At 45.7% G+C, this 19,012-nt stretch overlaps 1 protein-coding gene across 6 annotated transcripts in view; it reads right to left on the reverse strand.

The window, feature by feature from the left end:
• LOC123327572 (solute carrier family 23 member 1) overlaps positions 1-19,012 on the reverse strand; it is a 69,736-nt gene that overhangs the window by 3,288 nt on the left and 47,436 nt on the right. For 5 of the 6 annotated variants that reach the window (XM_044946897.1, XM_044946892.1, XM_044946893.1 and 2 more), the window contains 6 exons: positions 12,083-12,264; positions 10,315-10,435; positions 9,056-9,212; positions 8,127-8,380; positions 771-935; positions 285-393 (listed from right to left, as the gene is read on the reverse strand). In XM_044946897.1, coding sequence (XP_044802832.1) covers positions 285-393; positions 771-935; positions 8,127-8,380; positions 9,056-9,212; positions 10,315-10,435; positions 12,083-12,264 — 988 coding nt within the window. Of the gene's footprint in view, positions 1-284; positions 394-770; positions 936-6,522; positions 7,095-8,126; positions 8,381-9,055; positions 9,213-10,314; positions 10,436-12,082; positions 12,265-19,012 lie in introns of those variants that run through there. The other variant, XM_044946894.1, reaches the window with a different exon arrangement.

Consider the following 19,012-nt stretch of genomic DNA (forward strand, 5'->3'; position numbering starts at 1 on the left):
CCACTTCTTTTTATTGTATCCATGTGAGATGATGGGTGTTAACTAGACTTATTTTGGTAATCATTTCACAATGGATGTACATAAAAATTTTATGCTGTATACCTGGTATCATACAGTGATGTATGCCAGTTGTATCTCAACAAAACTGGAAATAAGTAATGGCGATGTAATGTACAACATGGTGACTAGAGTTAATTTAAAAGAAGTGACAGGAATTTCCGGGAACCAAGGGCCCCACCGGCTCTGCTCCTGGAATGGTCACAGTCTAGAGGATGGAGAATCACCTGTGTGGAGCCTCTCTGGGTTCTTGTTCACCCAGTTGGGAATGGCAAGCCCACAGAAGATGGAGAAGCCGAAGATGAAGAGGTTTCTGGGTGAGTTCAAGTCCACGTACTGCAAGAGAGAGGCCCGGAGCCATCAGCACCTATACTGAACACCAAGCACCCCACTAAAGTGCCCCCTGTTCGCCCATCACTGGAGGCTGGAGGGGGAGGTTGGATTCAGAGGGCACAGGCTCCCAGTCAAGTCCCACTCCCCCCTGGCCCTGAGAGCTGAGAGGTTTGGATAATCCGATCCAAACGGATCCAATTTTGTTTTTCAGAAGTTTGGATGTTCCTGGTTACTTCTTCCCTCCATTTGGGGCCGGTGCATTTGGACTGGAGGATGCCCTTCTCCTCCCTTGTCCCCGGGCTGTTCCATTCATCTCCATCCCCATGGGCTCCTCTCAGGAGATGCAGTGCTGCTGCTTTTCCAAGGGTGCTTTGCCTCACCTGGAGATTGGAAATCCCCACGGCAGTGATGACCCCGAACATCACCAGGAACATGCCTCCGATCACGGGTGTCGGGATGGTGGCAAATGCAGCCCCGATCTTCCCAAATATGCCCATCAGGAGCAGCACGCAGCCCGCAGCGACAATCACCATCCTGCTTCCTACCTGCAGCACGCAGGGAGAAGGGACAGAGATGGTGGCTGAGCTCCAACCAGGCCACATGCCCTGGAGACCTCTGCGCTCCTCCTGGGGAATCACAAACAACAGCTCCAGGGGACCTACAGGAGGAGCTCCCTCTACTTCTCATGGGGCTAGGGAAAGGATGAGGGTGTGATCTTGGGTCCCAGCCTCTGCCCTCACCTCTCCTCTCTGCTGCTCTCATACCTATCTTCAAGTCCTGACTCCAGTGCTCCTTCTCTGGGCAGCTTTTTGTGAAGAAGTGTCAAGAAGTCTCTTTTGGGAAGGAGTGGCCCAATGCTTAAGAGTGGAGTTTGAGAGCCAGTTCCAACTCTGCCTCTAACTAGCTGTGCGGCTTTACGCATGTTATCTAACCTCTCCAAATATCAGCCTTCAAATTTATCAGGTGGAATTAATAATACTTACTTCACAAGCTTATTATAGGAGGCCAGCATTACCCTGGCAGTACCAAAGCAAGATAAGGACACTACAAGCAAAGAAAGTACAGGTGAACCTTGAACAATGATTTGGAACTGTGTAGGTTCCTTTACCGGAGAAGGCAATGGCACCCACTCCAGTACTCTTGCCTGGAAAATCTCATGGACGGAGGAGCCTGGTAGGCTGCAGTCCATGGGTTCGCAAAGAGTCGGACACAACTGAGCAACTTCACTTTCATGCATTGGAGAAGGAAATGGCAACCCACTCCAGTGTTCTCGCCTGGAGAATCCCAAGGATGGGGGAGCCTGGTGGGCCGCCGTCTCTAGGTCGCACAGAGTCAGACACGACTGAAGCGACTTAGCAGTAGCAGCAGGTTCTTTTACATGCAGATATTTTTCAACAGTAAACACTGCAGCACTAAACAGTCCATGGTAGGCTGAATCTGTGAATGTGGAACCCTGGATATGATGGAACCACAGATATGATGGAACCACAGATATGAGGGAACCACGGATATGGACGGACCACATGTACAAAGATCCAACTATAAGTTATGCAAGGGCTTTTGGCTGTGAGGAGGGTTGGTGCACCTAATCCCACCCCATTTCCCATATTATTCTAGGGTCAACTGTACAGACCAATATCCTTGATGAATATAGATAGAAAAACTATCAACAAAATATTAGCAAACCTAATTTAACAGCACATTAAAAGGATCATACACCATGATCAAGTGGAATTTATCTCTGGGATGCCAGGATGTCTCGACATATGCAAATCAGTAAATGTGATACACCACATTAATAGAATGAAAGATAAAAATATATGATCATCTCAACAGATGCAGAAAAAGCACTGGACAAAATTGAACATCCTTTGTTGATTAAAAAAAACCTTTCCACAAATCAAATAGAGAAAGAATGTAGCTAAAGGCAAATATAAAAAGCCCACAACTCACATCATGCTCAAGGCTGAAAGGTGGGAAACTTTTCTTCTACGATCAGATCAGAACCAAGACTAGGGTGACAACCTCACCACTCCTATTCAACACATTACTGGAAGTCCACAGCCATAGGAACCAGGTAACATAAAGAAATAAAAGGCACCCAAATAAAAAGGTAGGAGTAAAATTATCTTTATTTACAGATGATATGATCTCATATGTAGAAAATCCTAAAACTCCACTAAGAAACTGTTAGAACTAATCAGTGAATTCAGTAAAGTTACAGGATATAAAATGAATGTACAGAAATGTCACATTTTCCCACACTAATAATAAAACATCTGAAAAAGAAATAAAACATACCCATTCATAATAGCATCAAAAACAATAAAATATTTAAAGATGAATTTAAACAAGGAGGTGGAAACTATAAGACTTTGAGGAAAGAAACTGAAGAAGACACAAATAAATGCAAAGGTATATTATGTCATGACTTGAAGAATTAGTATTGCTAACTGTCCATATTACTGAAGCCATCTACAGATTCAATGCAATCCGTATCAAATTTTCAACAGCATTTTCACAGGAATAGAAAAAAAATGCTAAATGCTTACATATAGTAGTATAGTGTCAGTTGTTCAGTTGTGCCCACTCTTTGCAACCCCATGGACTGTAGCCCACCAGGACCCTCTGTCCATGGAATTCTCCAGGCAAGACTACTGGAGTGGGTAGCCAGTCCCTTCTCCAGGGGATCTTCCCAACCCAGGGATCAAACCCAGATCTCCTGCATTGCAGGGGGATTCTTTATCATTTGAACCGCCAGGGAAGACCCTAAAATGCTTATGTAAACACAAGAGATGCCAAATATATAAAGCAATTCTGAAAAAGAAAAATAAAGCTGGAGGCATCTCAATTCCTGATTTCAAACTATACTACAAAACTATAGTAATCAAAACAGTATGGTGCTTGCATAAAAACAGACACATACACCAAGGGGACAGAATTGAGAGCCCATAAATAAGTCCATGCATATATGGGCAATGTTTGACAGGGCTTCCCAGGGTGCAAGCTTCATCCCTGGTCATGGAAGGAACATCCCACGTGCCATGTGGTCCAGCCAAAATGTAAAAAAAAAAAACAAAGAAATGAACAAAAACATTAAAATGATACTCCAGGGTAGTTTGTTTTGTAGGAATAAAAAGCTCTGGAGATCTGTTGCACAGCATTGTGGGTGGATACACTTAATAGTACTGAACTGTACACTTCAAAAATATTAAGATGGTAGATTTTATGTTATGTGTCTTCTACCACAATGTTTAAAAATTTTAAGATACTCCAATGTCAACAACTTGAAGTCTGTTAATGCAGTGATAGAGTAGCAGATTTCACCTTTGCTTAGTTTTCTTCCCAGCTTAAGAGCACATTGACCACTGACTGCCACCTGGCGGCTGGTGAAGGTTGACACGCTCAGCGAGGACCAGCAGTGGCACAACCAGGGCACCAGTCACATCCTCTGGCCACATGGAGTGGCTGAAGGGCATGCCCCCGCTATTCAGGGCCTAACAAAACATGGTCCACTGGAGAACGGAATGGCAAACCACTTCAGTATTATTGCCTTGAGAAGACCATGAGCACAATTTATTTAACTGACTTCATAAGAAAACATGTGATAAGAATTTACCACATCAGCAGGCCTCCCTCACCTGCCCGCTGCAGCTCTTAAAGTTATCCTATATTAATAAAGCTACTTCTTGCCTATCAAAAAAAAAAAAAAAAGAATTTACCACATCAAAGGAAACTTCTGTTTTGTTTACAAGCCTAACAATGAACTGTGGGAACTAAGCATGAATCTAAGCACAGTGAATCAACTTTTCAGGTTCAACCAACGCCCTTTGGATATACTTATGATCTCATGAATGGCAGATCATCCCAAATCCTACCACCACAGAATTTACCATGCAGCCCTGGGTCTCTTTTGGTCTCAGGACTGACATCTGGGCTGTTGTGACATCCCATCACACCCTAGAGAAGTGATGGGAAGCCTCTGACCAACCTAATTCCTCCCCCCACACCTCCACTTGTCCCCCACTTCCCACCCCACCAACTAGGAAAGAACCAAAAACTAGTGAAAGGCAAAGGAGAAAAGGAAAGATATACCCATATGAATGCAGAGTTCCAAAGAATAGCAAGGAAAGATAAGAAAGCCTTCCTAAGTGAACAACGCAAACAATACAGGAAAACAAAAGAATGGGAGAGACTAGAGATCTCTTCAAGAAAATTAGCGATACTAAGGGAACATTTCATGCAAAGGTGGGCACAATAAAGGACAGTATGGATCTAATAGACACAGAAGATATTAAGAAGAGGTGGTGAGAATACACAGAAGAAATGGCACCCTACTCCAGTACTCTTGCCTGGAAAATCCCATGGATGGGGGAGCCTGGTAGGCTGCAGTCCATGGGGTTGCGAAGAGTCAGACACGACTGAGCGACTTCACTTTGACTTTTCACTTTCATGCATTGGAGAAGGAAATGGCAACCCACTTCAGTGTTCTTGCCTGGAGAATCCCAGGGATCGGGGAGCCTGGTGGGCTGCCATCTATGGGGTCACACAGAGTCGGACATGACTGAAGTGACTTAGTGATAGTAGTATACCAAAAAGGACTTAATGGCCCAGATAACCACAATGCTGTGATCACTCATGTAGAGCCAGCCATCTTGGAGTGTGAAGTCAAGTGGGCCTTAGGAAGCATCACTATGAACAAAGCTAGTGGAGGTGAAGGAATTCCAGCTGAGCTATTTCAAATCCTAAAAGATGAAGCTGTGAAAGTGCTGCACTCAATATGCCAATATTTGGAAAACTCAGCAGTGGCCACAGGACTGAAAAAGGTCAGTTTTCATTCCAATCCCAAAGAAGGGCAAACCAAAGAATGTTCAAACTCCTGCACAATTGCACTCATTTCACATGCTGGCAAAGTAATGCTCAAAATTCTCTAAGCCAGGTTTCAACAACAGTACGTGAACCGTGAACTTCCAGATACACAAGCTGGATTTAGAAAAGACAGAGGAACCAGAAATCAAATTGCCAACATCCACTGGATCACAGAAAAAGCAAGAAAAATCCAGAAAAACATTTACTTCTGCTTCACTGACTATGCTAAAGCCTTTGACTGTGTGGATCACAACAAACTGGAATTTTCTTAAAGAGACAGAAATATCAGACCACCTTACCTTCCTCCTGAGAAACCTGTATGCAGGTCAAGAAGCAGCAGTTAGAACTGGACATGGAAAAACGGACTAGTTCCAAATTGGGAAAGGAGTACATCAAGGCTGTATATTGTCACCCTGCTTACTTAACATATATGCAAAGCACATGATGCGAAATGCCGGACTGGATGAAGCAAAACCTGGAATCAAGATTGTCGGGAGAAATATCAATAACCTCAGATATGCAGATGACACCACCTTATTGCAGAGAGCAAAGAGGAATTAAAGAGCCTCTTGATGAAAGTGAAAGAGGAGAGTGGAAAAGCTGGCTTAAAACTTAACATTCAGCAAACAAAGATCATGGCATCTGGTCCCATCACTCCATGGCAAACAGATGGGGAAACAATGGAAACAAGGGCAGACTTTATTTTCTTGGACTCCAAAATCACTGCAGATGGTGACTGCAGCCATGAAATTAAAAGATGCTTGCACCTTGGAATAAAATCTATGACCAACCTAGATAGCATATTAAAAAGCAGAGACATTATTTTGTCCACAAAAGTCTGTATAGTCAAAGCTATGGTTTTTCCAGTAGTCACGTATGGATATGAGAGTTGGACTACAGAAAGCTGAGTGCCAAAGAATTGATGCTTTTGAACTGTGGTGTTGGAGAAGACTCTTGAGAGTCCCTTGGACTGCAAGGAGATTCAACCAGTCAATCTTAAAAGAAATCAGTCCTGAATCTTCACTGGAAGGACTGATACTGAAGCTGAAACTCCAATATTTTGGCCACCTGATGGGAAGAACCGACTCATTGGAAAAGACCCCAATGTTGGGAAAGATTGAAGGCAGGAGGAGAAGGCGATGACAGAGGATGAGATGATTGGATGACATCACAGACACGATGGACATGAGTTTGAGTAAACTCTTGGAGTTGGTGATGGACAGGGAGGCCTGGTGTGCTCCAGTCCATGGGGTCACAAGGATTCAGACACAACTGAGCAACTGGACTGAACTGAACTGTAGTCCACAGGGTCGCAATGGGTAGGATACAACTGAGGAACTGAACAACTCAATTTGCAGCCTGCTCATGTACCTTTCTGCCCCACTCTTTCCTTCTACTCTAAACAGCCTTAATTTAGAAATGATACATCAAAAAAATTTTGTTCCATTTATTGAGTATAATTTTCTGTTCTGCATGATATTTGCTTCCTTTAGCAGGAAAAATAGTTGCTGCTTTTTACTCATGTAGCCCATTCCTGTTATATTTCTGTGTGGGTCAGTGGTCCTCACATGGAAAAACATTCCTTTCACTTGCACTAAGGTTTGGAAACTTTGGGAAAGTACCCAGGCGTCCACGGTGTCAGTTGCTGCAGGGCTGGGCGCTGGCTCTGCTGCTGCCCACGCGTTTGAGCTCCCCCTGTGGGCCCGAGGCCGTGCAGACACAGAGGTGGGTAGGTCTGAGGGCGCGATCAGAAAATGCAGCGAGGGGAATGAATAGCGGGCTCTGTATTCTCCAAAGCTGACTTCACTTGTTCTGGGAAACACCACACCTCTGCACTGAAGCAGACAGGAAAGCAACATTGTAATAATATGCTTTTCTAAGCCTTCTTAGAAAGCACCATCTTGAAGAATTTGTGCTGAACTTATGGGGCTTTCCTGTGGAAAATGGGAGCCCAGAAGAGATTTTAAGTAGGAACTAAGATCCTTGGGCAGCCAGGTGGCAGCCTGATGAGAGATGGGCAAGATCCTGGGAAGAGATAGGGATGCTGCCATGTTCAGGTGAGAGATGATTGATCAAGCTGTGGTCCTGCTGGGAGACAAGAGGACAGGAGGGCCACAGGCACACAGAGAAGACAGAATCCACTGTGAGGGGTGCAGGTCAGAGACAATAAGGATGCCCTGGGTGAATCCACAGGACAAGGTTTACAAGGAGGAGAGGTAAGACGGGGGCATGGGCTGAACATCACAGAGGCCATGCTGAGTGAGAGGCACCCTTGGGACACGCAGGCACAGGTGACTGCAGCCAAGAAGGTCAGAACAGTAGCAGAATAACGGCTCCTCAGAGATGTCCACATCCTGATCCCAAACTCACATGGCAAAGGGAGCTTAAGGATTCTGAGATGGAGAGAGTATCCTGAATTAGCCAGGTGGCCCAATCTAATTACACATACCCACATAAGCAGAGTCTTTCCCAGGTGTAGTCAAAGGGAGACGTGACAAAGGAAGAAAGGTCAGAAGATGCAATGCTGCTGGCTTTAAGATGGGGGAAAGAGGCCATAGCCAAGGATGTGGGGAGCCTCTAGATGATGGAAAAAGCAGGGCGATGGATTCTCCCCTGGAGCCTCCAGGCAGGAACGTAGCCCCACTAATACCTTTACTGTAGTCCTGTGAGACCTGTGTTGGAGTTCTGACCTCCAGATTGGTAAGATAATACATTTGCGTTATTGAAAGCCATTATGTTTGTGGTAATTTGTTGCAGCAACAATAAGAGACTAAGACATGGATGACAGATCCAGGTACTTAGCCTGCACACCCACCACCCACCCCTGCCACACACACATACCCATGGACCACTGTCTTCAGCCTTACCCTGGTGATGCCGAGTGCGCCCACATTCTCGCTGTAGGAGGTGGTGCCATTCCCTGTCCCCCAGGCCCCTGCCAGCAGGCAGCCCAGGCCCTCGATGCCGATGCCTCGGTTGATGGCATGCTTTGGAGGGGGTGGTGCCCCCACCAGGCGGGCACAGGCATGATAATCACCTATTGACTCCACCATTGAGGAGATTACCGCTGCGATGATCCCAAAGACCCCAGCCAGGCTGACGGTGGGGAGGCCCCACTGTCCTGAAAATGCAATGCAGAGGGAATATTAACCCAGAAGACAACAGGATACTGGACCCCAAATAATTTCTTTCCGAGAGAATTCTCCGGAAGGCTTTAAACACTAGGCAACACGTCTTTCAGCCCCACAACTGTCCTGAGACTTTGTCTTGAACCCCTGCCTTACCCGTGCCTCCCTGGGGATGGGTCCCATGCCCTGACCTTGGGGTCACAGTGCGCACAAAGAACCAGCAGCCCGGCCTTTTACCAGGAAGGCCCTGAAGCATTCTGAAGTCCAGATACTTACTCAGGGAGGCCGTAGCTCCCTAGCCCCTGAGGCCACACCTGCCTATCACCACTGAAACGTGCTTATTCACACAACCTGAGCCAAGAACTGCAGGGAAAGGGGACCAGAAGAGGCCTAGGGGATGGCCTTGACCTCCAACCCAGAAATGTTCTCATTCAGTCCCGAGCCTCCCTTGTGTGGGACCCACCAAGTCCAGGAGGAGCCCCAGATGCTGGCTAGAGGTCGGGGTTCCTCTGTGCTTCCCCCCCCCACAGGCTGTTGTCAGATCCCTTGAAGAAGATATTTCCCCCCACCCCGTGGCGCTATTCACCACCCGCTCTGGTGCCCTGAGCCCCATGGACAGACCTAGGAAGCATGTGTCCCAGGCAACAAGGGCCCAGTCTGCTCATTACCTGGGTAAGGGAAGCGAAACCACGGAGCCTGGCTCAGGACGTTGCCTTTGGTGTCAGTGCGGGCCAGGTACCCGTAGGCTGTGGGTGCTGAAGGGAGGGCGTCGCTGACTGTGAGCACAAAGCAGAGCAGCCACGAGATGCAGAGCCCCAGCAGTACCTGCGGAAGGGAGGTGCCCTTCACACCTGGTCCCACTCCCTGCCCCTGTCCACACCTCCCAGCAAGGTTGGGCAAAAGAGAGAATTCAGGAAAGCTCTTCAAAATGAGGAAGTGTTGGATTAGGAACCCTCCCAGTGACAACAGAAATCTGTGTGTCAGTGGATAAGTAACACAGTAAAGGAACACAGACAGTAAACCATAGGGAGACCTCATGCCAGGTAGAGGCAGAAATGTCCAGGAAAGTAGACAAGGCCTGGGTCAGAAGGACTGCAAGCTGACTCCCTTTCTACTGTTTGCTGGTCACATGACTTGCTTCAAACTCCTTGAGCCTCAGTTTGCTCATCTGTACAATGGAATTTCAGCCATTGCTCTTCAAGCCTGAAGCAGGATTTCTTAAAGTGGGGTCCTCAGATGTATTGATTTATAATCTCTGGTGGTAGAACTCCAGACATCTGTATTTTTAGTAATGTTCCCAAGTGAATCTTATGCACACTGAACTTCTGAACCACTGGCCTACAGGGTTGTGGAAGGATCAATGAGATCATTACATGGAAGTATCTTTTTTATAATGCAGAATGTAGGTCATAGGTGAATCAAACCTGAAAACACCTTTATGGGGTTGGCAACTGCGCCTGCTTGACAGATTGGAACAAATTCAACAGAGAAGGCTCTGAAAAAGGAGGCACCATCTGAATCATCCAGGAATCAATGAGAAAGCACCAATGAGAAAGAACCTAAGCATCTTGGCCCTTCATTTTGCACCCATAGTGGAGATTCTGGCTACCTCCCCCAGGGCCATGCTCTGAGGACATCCCGGGAAACATGAGGAAGCCGTCCCACACTGGCGACCGCTGTAGCAACCTGGGGCAAGCGCTCTGCTCCCGCAGGAGAGAAGCATTGAGGGAGGAGCTGTAGGGCATTAAGCCAATGCTCCCACCACCCATGGGCAGGGTGGGGAGGAGCAGTTAGGGGAGGCCGAGGAGGAGAGGCCACTGCAGGTAGAGAGCATTTGACTTGAGGCCCATCTGGATGAGCAAGAAGCTGCCCCTCACTCTCCAGTTGGGTCAGCTAAGAATGGCGGCAGGTGGGGAGTGCTTCTTACAGGGAAGATCTGAAACAGGTAGAACTTAGAGGCGTGAGACTTCTTCTCTCGTCCATAAACGGGCACGGGCACTGCAATGTTTTTCAGGTACTGAGAAAACAGCACGATGAGGAAGATGGTCCTGAAACAGAAACAAACCGCACCCAACCTCGTGAGCTGGGGCACATCCAGAGCGAGGCTCCAGGAAGCTGGGCTACCGTGTGCCTCTGGGTCTGGGGAGCAGGGGCTGTGCTAGGAAGGTCCTCATCTAGGCCCTGCTCTGCATCCTGCCAGCTGGGAACAGGTGGGCAGGCCCCTTTCAGAGGCTGCCGGTGGCTGAAGAGGAAGAGTGGGCAGAGGACTACTATTCCTTGGACCTGAGAAATGAGCATGACAGCTGCATAGATCCAGACTGGAGCCACTAAGGCCAGGGTCAAAGCCCATGTGAATGAACACATCCATCTGTTGTTGCCAAATTCCTCCAAAGCTCTGTTTAAATGTTGAGGGCCTCTTCCCCACCCCACTCCTAAGCCTTCCTGACACTCTTCCCCTGCCCTCTCCATCCCCCACAAGCTGGCTGTCACCGCCCCATTCCCTGAACAAGCTTGACGCTCTGGGACCCTCATCACTGTCTCCTGGTATCACAGGTACTTGGACTCAAGTCTTAACCCTCTGCTAAACTACCAAATGCTTGAGAGCTGGGCTATGTCTCTGTACCCTTCCCAGGAGCTGGAGGTGTACAAATATTTGCTCAGTGAAAACCTAGGAGGCAAGAGACAGGTAGCATCAGCCATCTGTGAACCCTGCACTAAATATCTTTAGACACTGCCTGTGATGAACTCATTGTCTGTGAGGACTAATAACAAATAAATCGGAATAATACATTCTAAATTGCCATTTCACTGCTTTTTAAGGTATTATAATGTACATGAACTAGAAAGCCTCTTGATGAGGGTGAAAGAGGAGAGTGAAAGTCAGCTTAAAACTCAATATTAAAAAAATTAAGATCATGTCATCTGGTCCCATCACTTCATGGCAAATAGAAGGGGGAAATGTGGAAGCAGTGACAGATTTCCTCTTCTTGGGCTCTAAAATCACTTCAGATGGTGACTGCAGCCATGAAATTAGAAGACAATTGCTTCTTGGCAGGAGAGCTATGACAAAACTAGACAGTGTGTTAAAAAGCAAAGACATCATTTTGCTGACAAAGGTCCATCTAGTCCAAGCTATGGTCTTTCCAGTAGTCATGTATGGGTGTGAGAGCTGGACAATAAAGAAGGCAGAGTGCTGAAGAATTGATGCTTTCGAACTGTGGTGTTGGAGAAGACTCTTGAGAGTCCCTTGGAAAGCAAGACCAAACCAGTCAATCTTAAAGGAAATCTACCCTGAATACTCTTTGGAAGGACTGATGCTGAAGCTGAAGCTCCAGTACTTTGGCCACCTGATGCGAACAGCTGACTCATTGGAAAAGACCCTGACACGGGAAAGATTGAAGGCAGAAGGAGAAGAGGGTAACAGAGGATGACATGGTTGGATGGCATCATCTATTCAATGGACATGACCTTGGGCAAACTCCAGGAGATGGTGAGATATACAGGGAAGCCTGGCATGTTGCAGTCCATGGGGTCAGGGAGAGTCCGACACAACTTGGCCACTGAACACCAACAATTGTTCATGAAAGTACTTGTAAACCACCTGAGCTTGCCAATATCCAGGACTCACTCTTTTAACTGGGTAACCTTCCTCTAGAGGGAACTCAAATGGCCCTCCCACCCAGGAGGGTACTTACGTGGCAGCAATCCCCCAGTGGATCCCGGCGTCATCACCCGCAGAATCGAAGAGAGGCAGGGCCATCAGGGAGATTGTGGGAGCAATGGTCAAGGGGCCGATGAAGCGCATGAGGAAGCCAATGAGGCCTGAGAAGCCCACCAGCATCTGGACACAGGAGGCAACCATGACGGCTCCCTGCAGCTGAAGAGGAAGAGTGGGGCTCATTGACTGAGAGCGGGCCCGCGGCGGGGCGGGGCCTGTGGTTGGGTGGGGCCTGCGGCGGGGCGGGGACCTCAGCCCTGCCCAGGCCACCAGGATCGGTGGTACCTTCAGAGGCAGGGCAAGGGACAAAGCTGGACCCTAAAGGAACCAATGGAAGGCAAGCTCCTACCTCATTCCTCTCTCCAGTCCTCTATTGCCAACTGTCTGTTGGACATTTTCACCTTATGTGAAGTTTTTCAGAAAGTAGACTTCAAGGTTATCATGGTGAGAATGCTGGTGACTTGTAATACTGGTGTTACCCAGTAGTGTATTGACCGTCTTGCTGCTTTACTTTTCTCTGTTTTCCTACTTTCTGACTCAGAGGCTGGCAAAGGGGACAGAGAGTGAATTGCTGAGGTTCTGTGGGCTGTCCAGGCTCAGTCAAAACTTTTCCAGACAAGATGGGAACAAATGAGCTTGCCCATGTTCCAATTAAACTCCATGGGCAGGCCCTGAAATTTGTATTTTGTACAATTTGGACTTGTCATGAAATATTCTTCTTTTGATTTTTTTCAACCATTTAAAATATAAAACCATTTTTAGTTTGTGGGCCATTCAAAAAACAAACAGAAGACAGGCAATGGGCCAGATCTGGCTTATAGGCTGTAGTTTGCCAACCCCTGAGCTATGGGACTCATTGAGTTTACTTCTCTTTTTTTACTTTACTTATTTGGGTGTTGTACTTTCTTTTTTTATCCCTTGCTTTGAAGTCTGATTTCCCAGAAAAGAAAGAAAGAAGTCTGATTCCTGCTTTCTTTTGATTAGTGTTAATATATTCCTCTCCATCTATTTACTTTTAATCTACATGTATTTTTATATTTAAAGTAGGTTTCTAGAGAAAGACAAATATAATATGATATCACTTATATATAGATCTTTTTTAAAAAGTACAAATGAACTTATTTACAAAACAGAAATAGAGTCACAGATGTAGCAGACAAATTTATGGTTATCAGGGGATATCCCCTGATAGGGGAGGGGTAAATTAGAAGACTGAGGATGACATATACACACTACTATATATAAAACAGATAACTAATAAAGACCTGCTGTATAGCATGGGGAACACGACTCAGTACTCTGTAATGGTCTATACATAAGGAGTGGATATATGTATAACTGATTCACTTTGTTGTACATCTGAAACTAACACAACATTGTAAATCAACTCTACTCCAATAAAATTTTTTAATAATCAAAGTAGGTTTCATCTGGACAACATACGGTGGGGTCTTATTTTTTGATCCACTCTGACAATCTCTGGTCTTGTAATCAGTGCCTTTAGAGCAATGATGTTCACAGTAATTATTGATCTAGTTGGATGAATATTCACCATATCCATTACTATTTTCTATTTGTTGCCCTTGGTCTTCATTTCTTTTTTTGTCTTCTACTCTTTTTCTGCCGTTGGTGGTTTTAACTGACATTTTTATATGACTCCATTTTCTCTCCTTTCTTAGCATAACTATTATCCATTGTTTTCCCTTTAGTGGTTGCCCTAGAGTTTGCAATAAACATTTACAGTGAACTCAAGTCCACTTTCAAATAACACTATACCACTTCCTGAGTCGCATGAATAACTTATAGTAACAAAACAATCCTAATTTCTCCCACCTAGCCATTTTATCATTGCTGTCATTCATTTCAATTATAAATAAGCATACACAACTATATAAAAATTTTTAAACTACCATAATACCAGAAGGTGAAGTTTAAATTGGTCTAATGTGTTGAAACCTGAGCTCGCCATCTCTTCCCTACCACCATTTTCTTACAACATAATGACTATTTACCTGTCCTCTCTATTACTTCTTATCTCCCAGAAAGAAATGACATGACTATTGGTCCTGTATATGCCTCACTTTCATTTGTGGCTACTATTGTGATGTAGAGTTGGACTGCTAACCATTGGTGGTTTCAAGACTTGAGATGTGTGTCAACAAATAGAACCCAGTGAAACATGGAAAAATCTACCTTGAATTCCAATAGGCTGGCTCAGTGAATTAAACCAATCCATTGATCAGTGAAAGGAAGCTGAAACTTGCAAAAACTTTCCCATGTTTTCAGCACTGGTGAAAAGCCCTGGACCAGCAGATGGAGCTAAAATACCACAGCTACGACTCTGGGTTTGCGCTCACTCTCAGACACTTGGAAGTGATGTGAGAAAGAAAGAGTGGAGGCTACTGTTCTGGATCTGGGCAAGAGGAACCCCTACCCTGGGCCCTGTGCTTTAGAGCAGGGGTTGGCAAACTTTTTCTGTAACTGGTCAGATAGTAAACATTTCAGGTTTTGTGGGCCACGTGTAATATCTGTCACATATTCTTTTTTAAATTTTAAACAACTTAAAAATGTAAAACCCAGGACTTCCCTGGCGGTCCAGTGGTTACAACTCCACCCTTCCATGTCAGGAGGCAAAGGTTCAATCCCACACACCTGGCAGCATGGTGTAGCCAATAGTAAATAAATAAATAAAATGTAAAAACTATTCTTAATTGGTAAGGAGTAGAAAACAGATTGGGTAACTTCCCTGGTAACTCAGCTGGTAAGGAAACCACTTGCAATGCAGGCGACCCCAGTTTGATTCCTGGGTCAGGAAGAGCCCCTGGACAAGGGATAGGCTACCCACTCCAGTATTCTTGGGCTCCCCTGGTGGCTCAGACAGTAAAGAATCCACCTGCAATGCAGGAGAACTGGGTTCGATCCCTGGGTTGGGAAGATCCCTGGAGGAGGGCATAGCAACCCACTCCAGTGTTCTTGCCGGGAGAATCCCCATGGACAGAGGAGCCTGGTGGGCTACAGTCCACGGGGTCACAAAGGGTCAGACACGACTGAGCACAGCACAAAACAGATTACAGGCTAGATTTGGTCCAAGAGCCACAGCTTGCTGACTCTTGCTTTAGAGGACTCAGAAACACAAGAATAGTGAACGCACTAAAGAAACACGGTTATGTCTGTCGCTTGGGATCCTGTGCTCGGTGCAGGCTCAGCATGACCCACATCCCTAAACATCCTCTCACTACTAGTACTGTGTCCTCAGAACAAGGTAACGGCTTCTGACTATTACAGTGTTAGAGCAGCCACGTCATTAGAACACAGGAAGGATTTGAGCAACAGAAGAGCTCGGGCAGGAGAGGAGACAAATTAACTTGTTGGACCTTTCTTCTCAGATAGTACGAAGACAAGAGATTCTTGTATAAGAAATTATAGTGCTTGGGTCTTCCCTGGTCACTCAGTGACAAAGAATCCACTTGCCAGTGCAGGACACACGGGTTCCATCCCTGATCCAGGAAGATCCCACATGCCGCAGAGCAACTAAGCCCATGGGCCACAACTATTGAACCTGTGCTCTAGAGCCCGGGAGCCGCAACTACTGACCCCACGTGCCTCACCTACTGAAGCCCAGGTACCCTGGAGCCCACGCTCCGCAACAAGAGAAGCCACTGAAACGAGAAGCCCACGCACCACAACTAGAGAGTAGCCCCCGCTTGCCCATGCGCAGCGACGAAGGCCCAGCCCAGCCAAAAATAAGTTTTAAAAAAAGGAATGGTAGTTCTCTGCGGGAAGCAGGAGCTCCGCCCGTGGCAAAGGTCATGAGGAAGGAGGCTCGGCATACGCAAAGGCGGGATCGAGCCTCAGGAGTCCCCCTGGAAATTCTTGAGCATCTACCCCCAAAACCAGAGTCTGCCTACTTTACTGCTTTGTGCTCTCACCTACACCTCTGACTTTACGGGGCGGGGGGCTGTCCTGGGCATGACAAGAGTGGTTTAGTTCACAACCCTGAGAGGCATGAGATGTTCTAAACTGACTAAATACAGATTCCTTTGAGCAGTTAAAAGATTGATTAGAAATTGTATTGGTGAAGGGTTTTTCACTTGTTGGGCCAATGTTTGCTGCTAAGTTTGCTGCTGTGTCCCTGGCAGTGTATTGATTAATATAATTGGTGTAAGTAGTAGCTTTAATGTTTGAAACATTGGACCCTTGAGTTAATTCTTTTTCTTGTTATAGTCCACCACACCTTTGCCCTATAGGAATGCAACTTTATCTAATGCTTTTGGAGGGTGGCGCCTGACTAATCACCTTTAGAGAAAACTAAGTTTTCTGAAGAAAGGGTCTTAAAATGTTAACAGGCCTCTGGGCCAGAAGATGATGCAAATCACCTGAACTTTTGCATATGATAAGTTTGCAGGAAGAAAGCCTGGCTTACTGCATGACTCTACCCCTTCCCCCATTATCCTCTGTGCATAACTTAAGGTATAAAAACTACTTTGGAAAACAATGTGCGGGCCTTGTTCACCGAAGCTTGGTCTCCCCGTCGTTCTTTCTCTCAACTTCTGGCTGAATTATTCAGCCTCTTTTCTCCACTGAATTTCCTCACTGAGCTATCCTTATTTAACCACTCTTTATATCTTTAATTAACATTTAAATAAGCTGTTGTTTCCTGATCGCCAATGCCCTCTTCCCTTCGAAACCCCTGACTCCACCGGGGCTGGACCCCAGCAGTTCTCAGTAAGTCTAAGTGAAAGGGAAATAGTGCCCCTGGCATCTAGCAGATCAGGGTAAAGAAACTGATGAAATAAAATTCATATTTTAAGGCAGACAAGAAAAAAAATTAAATACAAAAGATGATTGCTCCTTGGAAGAAAAGCTATAATAAACTTAGACAGTATATTAAAAAAGCAGAGACATTACTTTGCCAACAAAGGTCTGTATGGTCAAAGCTGTGGTTTTTCCAGTCCTAATGTATGGATGTGAGCGCTGGACCATAAAGAAGGCTCAGCACCAAAGAATTGATACTTTTGAACTGTGGTGCTGGAAAAGACTCTTGAGAGTCCCTTGGACTGCAAAGAGATCAAACCAGGATTTATAAAAGAAATAAATCCTGAATATTCATTGGAAAGGCTGATGCTGAAGCTGAAGCTCCAATCCTTTGGTCACCTGATGTGAAGAGCTGACACACTGGAAAAGACCCTGATGCTGGGAAAGATTGGAGGCAGGAGGAGAAGGGGACGGCAGAGGATGAGATGGATGGATGGCATCACCAGCTCAATGGACATGAGTTTGAGCAAACTCTGGGTGATGGTGAAGGACAGGGAAGCCTGCATGCTGCAGTCCATGGGGTCACAAAGACTCAGACACAACTGAGCGACTGAACAACAACAACAAAGGAAGACAAGAAAAAAAATTAAATATTAAATTCCTTCTGTTTTTTTGGGCCTCCTGCCTCCCTAAAATGCAGTGTCCACCCACATTACACATTAACCGGAGCTCTTCAAAGATGGAAGGGCCAGATAAACTGTAAAGCAGTGTGTTTTTTTTTTCTTTCTTCTGATGGTAACAATGTAACTTCTTTAATTTTTTATTTATCTTTTAATTGAAGGATTAGTGCTTTACAGAATTGTGTTGGTTTCTGCCAAACATCAACATGAATCAGCCATACGTACACATATGTTCCCTCCCTCTTGAACGTCTCTCCCATCTTCCTGCTCATCCCACCCCTCTAGGTTGTAGCAAGGTAACTTCTTGAAAGAATAGTGTTCTGTCTCAGGTCTGTTGGGAGTCATGGTGACCTGCTGCTCCCTTCTATGTGCTTACCTGGACAATGTATCCCTGGTGAACTTTACATGAAATATCAGTATGTCATTTTAACATATGATCCTTTTTCTCAAAAATGTATATGACTATGCCTTTGACTTCTAACAGGTGATACAGTTCACAGAGCTTCCTGACAATCTGCTCCCTGGGTTATAATCCTCAGTTTGGCTCGAATAAAATCCCCCCCTTTTTTTTCTTAACTTGATAGTTAATTAAAATTTCCACTTCTTATTCTTTCAGTTCAGTTCAGTCTCTCAGTCGTGTCACGACTCTTTGCGACCCCATGAATCGCAGCACACCAGGCCTCCCTATCCATCACCAACTCCCAGAGTTCACTCAGACTCATGTCCATCGACTCAGTGATACCATCCAGCCATCTCATCCTCTGTCGTCCCCTTCTCCTCCTGCCCCCAATCCCTCCCAGCATCAGAGTCTTTTTCAAAGAGTCAACTCTTCGCATGAGGTGGCCAAAGTACTGGAGTTTCAGCTTCAGCATCATTCCCTCCAAAGAAATCCCAGGGCTGATCTCCTTCAGAATGGACTTGTTGGATCTCCTTGCAGTCCAAGGGACTCTCAAGAGTCTTCTCCAACTCCACAGTTCAAAAGCATCAATTCTTCGGCACTCAGCTTTCTTCACAGTCCAACTCTCACATCCATACATGACCACTGGAAAAATCATAGCCTTGACTAGATGGACCTTGGTTGGCAAAGTAATGTCTCTGCTTTTGAATATGCTATCTAGGTTGGTCATAACTTTCCTTCCAAGGACTAAGCGTCTTTTAATTTCATGGCTGCAGTCACCATCTGTAGTTTGCTTAGTTTTAATTTGCACTTACCAAAGCCAAGTATTGCCTCCCTGGGGGAGAGTAGAAATAAAACCAAACCTCAAACCACATGTGTTTTGTGATTCATGCTATTGATGATATAATACAAATGGGCTGCACTGAACAAGAAATACACCCTGCTTTGAAAAAAGTGGTTCGACAAAAGGCATTCGCAGGTTAGCCAGTTGACCTGGCAAAAATCCAGGGCCCACCAGCTTGACAAGTGAATCCTTAGGTATGTCTTGGTCTAGAGGTACATGGAAAAGTTTATT

This window comes from Bubalus bubalis, chromosome 8 (assembly GCF_019923935.1).
Source record: "Bubalus bubalis isolate 160015118507 breed Murrah chromosome 8, NDDB_SH_1, whole genome shotgun sequence".
Taxonomy (NCBI): domain Eukaryota; kingdom Metazoa; phylum Chordata; class Mammalia; order Artiodactyla; family Bovidae; genus Bubalus; species Bubalus bubalis.